This window comes from Salvelinus namaycush, chromosome 3 (assembly GCF_016432855.1).
Source record: "Salvelinus namaycush isolate Seneca chromosome 3, SaNama_1.0, whole genome shotgun sequence".
NCBI classification, from domain to species: Eukaryota; Metazoa; Chordata; class Actinopteri; order Salmoniformes; family Salmonidae; genus Salvelinus; species Salvelinus namaycush.
The window spans coordinates 36,793,691-36,801,352 of record NC_052309.1 but is presented as its reverse complement, the minus strand read 5'-3'; the positions used below and the strand labels follow the sequence as shown (position 1 = coordinate 36,801,352).

At 44.8% G+C, this 7,662-nt stretch overlaps 1 protein-coding gene across 2 annotated transcripts in view; it reads left to right on the top strand.

Annotated features, from left to right (window-relative positions):
* The first annotated feature begins 131 nt into the window (after positions 1-131).
* Positions 132-7,662, top strand: part of ddx10 (DEAD (Asp-Glu-Ala-Asp) box polypeptide 10) — a 72,911-nt gene continuing 65,380 nt past the window's right edge. For both annotated transcript variants that reach the window (XM_038976794.1, XM_038976784.1), the window contains exons 1-9: positions 132-441; positions 1,308-1,368; positions 1,467-1,597; positions 1,732-1,890; positions 2,040-2,160; positions 2,380-2,569; positions 4,960-5,086; positions 5,192-5,354; positions 6,418-6,502. In XM_038976794.1, coding sequence (XP_038832722.1) covers positions 226-441; positions 1,308-1,368; positions 1,467-1,597; positions 1,732-1,890; positions 2,040-2,160; positions 2,380-2,569; positions 4,960-5,086; positions 5,192-5,354; positions 6,418-6,502 — 1,253 coding nt within the window. In that variant the 5' untranslated portion in view covers positions 132-225. The remainder of the gene's footprint in view (positions 442-1,307; positions 1,369-1,466; positions 1,598-1,731; positions 1,891-2,039; positions 2,161-2,379; positions 2,570-4,959; positions 5,087-5,191; positions 5,355-6,417; positions 6,503-7,662) is intronic.

The window sequence follows — 7,662 nt, the reverse complement described above, 5'->3', positions numbered from 1 at the left end:
TTCCGTTTAAGAAAAAAATGGAATTCAACAGCGTTTGGCGTAAACTGTTTCCGGCGTAATAAATAAACCCCAGTTTTCGTTGAACTACGTCCCATGTGGAAATTTCCGGTTTGCGTTGACGTCATATTTATGCGTCTACATGCTTGTGCGCCAGCGTTTACATGCGGTTTAGCTGAACCACCAAATATTCATTTTTAAAACATCCTTGAATTGATTTATTTAACCATGGAGAAGGGCAAACGACCAAACGTGTCCTCCAATAAAAAAATGGGAAAGAAAAACCCAACCGACACTATTGATCCTGTGAAGAACTTCGAGCGATGGAAGAAGAAATACAACAAGACGAAAACACGAGTTAAACAAGAGAAAAGACAGAAAAGGAAACCTGAATGGCAGGTGGAGAAAGAAGGTATTCAAAGGCTTGTCAACAAATATAACGAGGTAAGCAACGTTTGTTTTAGCCTGCGAAGTTGGGCGAGGCTAGATGGCTAGATAATTGCCTAATAAATCAGACCGATACCAATTCATGGTATGACATTAGTCTGAAACAAAGCACTGTAAAAACGCAAGTTTCTTCACAGGTCGGAATGTTGAGTAAAATACAATTTAGTGGTTGTCTGTGCGGTTGGTCCTTTAGCTGTTCGAAATTTGAGGTAAAATATCCACAGGAAATTATTTGCTCGATTTTTGAGTGCCAGTAACGTTACCAAAGATATGTACTGCCAGTAACGTTACTGTTATAATTTCTATCACATGCGCAAAACCATCCATGTAAACACATGCTAGACTAATGTTATGAATCGCGTGCATGTACTTCTGTCTTGTGTACATTCCTTAAGTTATTTATTTTTATTTAACTAGGCAAGTCAGTTAGGAACAAATTCTTATGTACAATTACGGCCTATCTCCGTAACTGCCTTGTTCAGGGGCAGAACGACAGATGTTTTTACCTTGTCTGCTCGGGGATTCGATCTAACCACTTGGCTACCTGCCGCCCAAATAATTGTGTTCAATATTGATGACTGACAAGTGACGTTTAGGTTTTTTCTATGTAAATCTGCATGGCTATGCTGTACAGGCAATGGAAAGTATCGCCACAAACGGTACTACTAGGACTGCAAATAAGCTATCACGTTTTCAGTCTAATCAAAGCAATCTCCTGTCCCGTAAGACATTTTACGATGTCCTAGGCTAGATAACGTTTCTATTGTAATGCTAGCTAAATTATTTCTCTTGACAATGATTTCATCATATTACTCTTCAGGGTGTGTGTGTGTGTGTGATAAACTAACACCTTTGTCATCTAGATAAATGCCAAGGATGCTGAGAGGTTTTCAGATTTCCCCATCTCAAAGAATACCCTGCGAGGTAAATATCAATTGGTTATGAAATGACCTTGACTGTGCCATGCAATATGGACCAACATGCCATTGTTATGCCATTGACAGTTTTGTTGTTTACTCCAGGTCTGATGGAAGCACAGTATCGTCAGCCCACAGAAATACAGAGACAGACCATTGGCTTTGCGTTGCAAGGTAAAGATGTTCTGGGTGCTGCAAAGACTGGCTCTGGAAAAACACTGGCCTTTATCATTCCTGTGAGTACCCAATTGTTTTCTACTGTATGTCTGTGCAATATTGCGAGCTGATATGAAGGCAGATGCAGTGTGCATTCATTATTTGGGGCTATTGATGTGTCATTGCTGTTCACACGTGTTGGTGTTATTTCCAGGTATTGGAGTGTTTGTATCGTCAGCAGTGGACAGCCATGGATGGCCTGGGGGCCCTCGTCATCTCCCCGACACGAGAGCTGGCCTATCAGACCTTCGAAGTACTCCGTAAAGTGGGCAAGAACCACGATTTCTCTGCCGGCCTCATCATTGGCGGAAAGGTACTTTATTTACTTTCAAGTGCCGGTATTGGCAGTTCATTTCATGTTGGTTTTGACACCTGTTGGTGTTGTTTGAAATGAAAGGTTTGTGCCCGGTTATTATGTTGGATTCCAGAGTGTAATCTCTGTGGTATGTTTTTTTTTTGTAGGACCTGAAAAATGAGTCTGAGAAGATCCACCGCACCAACATCATCATCTGCACGCCAGGACGCCTGCTCCAGCACATGGACGAGACTGCTGCGTTCCACGCCTCCGATCTGCACATGCTAGGTACATACGGCAGAGTTACCCCTTAGCTACTAGGCCGTCATAAAAATAGTTTCACTGTGGTATGAGCTAAAAGTTGTTTATGGGCATTTTACATTCTTACTGTTAATGTTAAACAACTTTGCTTTAGTAGCTCTGTTTGTTTTGATCTGTAGTCAGATCGTTGGTAAAAATGATGGATTTCTGACGTGGTTGACATCATGTGATTTTAATTATTTTTAGTTTTGGATGAGGCGGATCGTATCTTGGACATGGGTTTTGCTGACACTATCAACGCCATAGTGGAGAACCTCCCCAAGACCCGTCAGACACTGCTGTTCTCAGCCACACAGACCAAGTCAGTGAAAGACCTGGCCCGCCTCAGCCTCAAAGACCCAGAGTACGTCTGGGTGCACGAGAAGGCCAAGTTCAGGTAGGGGCTCTATTATATCACACACAACAACAACGCCACTATAGTCCTGTGTCTATAGACTCTTAGCATTTACAAATCTGTCAGTTGGTGTTAACATCACTTGGATTTCTATGAACTCTGGAAATTAAACATGATATCTCAGTTAAAAATGATTGTGCAGGGTGATGTCTGAATTCTGTTGGGATTTCAGTTAGTCTCCTAAGCCACTGGTAGGTCATGTGAATGTTATTACTCAGCGATTGCAGGGAGCTTACATTGATTGCTTATACTTTTGTATATATAGTGTGTGTGGACACCCCTTCAAATTAGTGGATTTTGCTATTTCAGCCACACCCGTTGCTGACAGTTGTGTACAATCAATCACACAGCCACGCAATCTCCATAGACAAATGTTGGCAGTAGAATGGCCTTATTTAAGCTCTCAGTGACTTTCAACGAGTCACTGTCATAGGATGCCACCTTTCCAGCAAGTCAGTTCGTCAAATTTCTGCCCTGCTGGCCCAGTCAACTGTAAGTGCTGTTGTTGTGTAGTGGAAACTTCTAGGATCAACAACGGCTCAGCTGTGAAGTGGTAGGCCACACAAGCTCACAGAACGGGATCGCTGAGTGCTTACGCGTAAAAATTGCCTGTCCTCGGTTGCAACATCACTACCGAGTTCCAAACTGCCTCTGGAAGCAACATCAGCACAAGAACTGTTCGTCGGGAGCTTCATGAAATGGGTTTCAATGGCCGAGCAGCCGCACACAAGCCTAAGATCACCATGCTCAATGCCAAGTGTACGCTTGAGTGGTGTAAAGCTCGCCTACAATGAACTCTGGGGCATTGGAAATTGTCTGGGGCATTGTTATCTTGAGTGATGAATCGCGCCTCACCATCTGGCAGTCCGATGGACTAATCTGGGTTTGGCGGATGCCAGGAGAACGCTACCTATCCCAATGCCTAGTACCAACTGTAAAGTTTGGTGGAGGAATAATGGTCTGGGGCTGTTTTTATGGTCCGGGCTAAGTCCCTTAATTCCACTGAAGGGAAATCTTAACTTTACACCATAGAATGATGTTCTAGACGATTCTGTGCTTCCACATTTGTGGCAACAGTTTGGGGAAGGCCATTTTACTGTTTCAGCGTGACAATGCCCCCGTGCACAAATCGAGGTCCATACAGAAATGGTTTGTCGAGATCGGTGTGGAAGAACTTGACTGGCCTGAACAGAGACCTAACCGCAACCTCATCGAACACTTTCGGGATAAATTGGACCGCCTACTTCGAGCCAGACCTAATCGCCCAACATCAGTGCCCGACCTCACTAATGCTCGTGGCTGAATGGAAGCGAGTCCCCGCAGCAATGTTCCAACAGCTAGTGGAAAGCCTTCCCAGAAGAGTGGAGGCTGTTATAGCAAGAAAGGGGGGACCAACTCCATATTAATGCCCATGATTTTGGAATGAGATGTTAATCGAGCAGGTGTCCACATACTTTTGGTCATGTCGTGTGTTTGGACAAACTGACATCCAGTATGTGGTATGAATTCAGGGGAGGTAAAAGTGGGCCGGTAAATGCTACAAATACGAGTGCTGTCATGGAGGCTCTGAAGTCTTTAGCACTACTAAATAATGACATGCCACTGTGCAGCCAGGTGCTGATTTAATAGGGTGGATTCTCTCCCACTTTCAGGCTCGCATGCTAATTGGGTCGACCGTTAACATAGACTGTTTTTATCTAAATGTCAGCAACTTCAATTCAGGTTTAGAGGCACCAGCTGACACTTTTTTAAAGTCATATTACTCTTGTTTTATGCTCCTGCTTTTTGCTCCAGCTGCATTTCTTTTTCGATGAGTCTTTGCTGATAGGCTGGTTTAGTGTTTATGCTTTTATGGCTTTGTCCTCGATGTTGAAGCTGTTTTGTTGTACGGGAGAGATGAAAGAGAACTCTTTGCTTCCTCTGATGCAGCCTTATCAGGGCTCTTCAGTGCACGTCAGTGTTTTAAACCACATTTGACCTGAAACCTGTTAGGAGCAAAGCAGGAGCACTGCACAACAGACATGCCTTGGATATAGCCTACTATTTGAAAATTCAAATACTTGTGAGTTTGCTTTAGCCTGCCTGGAGTGCCAGGTTGCCGTGGGTGAGGTTTGCACTTTTGGGACTTTCCTATTGGCTCATTGCAAAAGGCAAGTTCAGTCAAGCACAACTGAAGTTTTTGAAATTATTTAAATTCTTGCCTTTTTGAACCCAGGTCTGCTGTACAATCAAATGCAACCCCAGCTTTAAACTTTCTTTTAAGGCACACAATTCCGTAGTTCTCTGTCCTCAGTAGCAACAAGTTGAAGTATAACACAAACAACCTGAAAGAGACCAATTAAAAGACTACATGTTTCTGTGTCCCCATGCAGTACGCCGGCCACGCTGGAGCAGAACTACGTTGTGTGTGAGCTGCACCAGAAAGTCAACATGCTCTTCTCCTTCATCAGGAGCCACCTGCAGAAGAAAGTCATCGTCTTCTTCGCCTGTTGCAAAGAGGCGAGGCTTCGCTAGTTTTTGCAAACGTTCCTCCATTAGGCTTAGCGCTTCACGGTCTAGTCGTTGTCTTGGCTGCAAACATGACGCCTCTCTCTCCCTCCGTAGGTGCAATACCTGTTCCGGGTGTTCTGTCGGCTGCGTCCAGGCATGCCCATCCTGGCCCTGCATGGGAAGCAACAGCAGATGAAGAGGGTGGAGGTCTACAATGACTTCATCAAGAAGAAGAACGCTGTGCTCTTCGCCACAGACATTGCAGCCAGAGGCCTAGGTACTAACACATCAGCAGCCTACTCTACAGACTGGCTGGATCTCTCTAGTCAGAAGGGACAGAGATGCTACTCTACAGACTGGCTGGATCTCTCTAGTCAGTAGGGACAGAGATGCTACTCTACAGACTGGCTGGATCTCTCTAGTCAGTAGGGACAGAGATGCTACTCTACAGACTGGCTGGATCTCTCTAGTTAATAGGGACAGAGATGCTACTCTACAGACTGGCTGGATATCTCTAGTCAATAGGGACAGAGATGCTACTCTACAGACTGGCTGGATCTCTCTAGTTAATAGGGACAGAGATGATACTCTACAGACTGGCTGGATCTCTCTAGTCAATAGGGACAGAGATGATACTCTACAGACTGGCTGGATCTCTCTAGTTAATAGGGACAGAGATGATACTCTACAGACTGGCTGGATCTCTCTAGTCAATAGGGACAGAGATGATACTCTACAGACTGGCTGGATCTCTCTAGTCAATAGGGACAGAGATGATACTCTACAGACTGGCTGGATCTCTCTAGTCAATAGGGACAGAGATGATACTCTACAGACTGGCTGGATCTCTCTAGTCAATAGGGACAGAGATGATACTCTACAGACTGGCTGGATCTCTCTAGTCAGTAGGGACAGAGATGCTACTCTACAGACTGGCTGGATCTCTCTAGTCAGTAGGGACAGAGATGCTACTCTACAGACTGGCTGGATCTCTCTAGTCAGTAGGGACAGAGATGCTACTCTACAGACTGGCTGGATCTCTCTAGTTAATAGGGACAGAGATGCTACTCTACAGACTGGCTGGATCTCTCTAGTTAATAGGGACAGAGATGCTACTCTACAGACTGGCTGGATCTCTCTAGTTAATAGGGACAGAGATGATACTCTACAGACTGGCTGGATCTCTCTAGTTAATAGGGACAGAGATGATACTCTACAGACTGGCTGGATCAAACACAAACCCTAAAATGAGATAAATATGTACTGCTCTGACACTAGAGCCAAAAGGTTGTTGCTTGTGGTGAACAATAATCATTCCGTTTTCTCCTCCCACTTTGTAGACTTCCCTGCCGTGAACTGGGTGTTGCAGTTTGACTGTCCAGAGGACGCCAACACATACATCCACAGAGTGGGACGAACCGCCAGGTAATAACCCCCTTAACTGGACCTAGAGTAAAAGGAAAGACATTGACTGTGTGTTTGCAGTCTATGCATCGTCTCCTTTAAGGGCATGTTTTCATTGTATACGCAGAGTGAGTCTATACATACCTCCTGGAAATACTGTGTTTCTCCAACAGTAGTACTAGAGTGAAGTTATCACCGTGTAGTACTACTGAATCTTACAGGGACACTGCCATTTACACAAATGTGCCCACAACAAGCCACCATTACAGCTATTGTACAGTGTGCAACAGTTGAAGGTTCCTTCATAGTTAAGCCATTATCCTATCGCATCATCTCACAATCTCTCCTCTCAACAGTTGGTTGACCTACTCACTAGATGGCAGTGTTGTTGTATGTTCCACCTCTCATACTACCTCTCCCTGAAGCCTACAGCCTCACACAGTCATTATAGACACACGTTTTATCAGACTGGCTTTCAAATGTGTTCCAAAATCCAGAGCTACCTACTGTGGTGACATATGATGCTGTGTGGTATTGTTCTCTGCTAGTACAATGGTGAGTTGGTACCATTGCAGTGCTGATAGAGAGAAAAAATAGCTTGAGCAGAGAACTTGCATCCAGCTATGTTGATTCTGAACTTGCTCAGGTTGATACAGTATTTTTTGGAACTGAAGTGTTGTGTACACTGAACTTCCTTTGGATAACACTTGGGAGCAGTAGAGTAGTGAGGGGAATATCTCTCAGCTTTGGCCATGTTTGCCCAACTGCAGTGCTGACTCATGGGGCTGTGTGTGATCTCTCACCGGTAACACCCGGTAATTGCAGCAGTGTGAAAATGAGAGGGAGTGTGTGTCTGAGACAGGAAAACAACGGACATTAGTGTGCTTTGCTTCTACGGAGCTCTGTGCAGCACACTTTCCGACAGCAGCAATGTGCATCTTAAGCAGACAGGATGTGCTTCGAGCCGCTGCGCTGCCACGGTGATTAGTGAGCTGCTAAAACCTCTGTGCAGCTCTTCTCTCTTTTTTTGCTTTTGTGTTGCTGCACCCCTTGACAAAGCTCTTGCGTGTCGGTTCTTTTGTGTGGCGTGACAGGACTGAAGGGTAATCCTTTCTAGGCTTATTGCAATCAGCCAGTTGTATATGTTTGTAGGCTTTCAGGATCCTGCTGCTGTTGGAGTG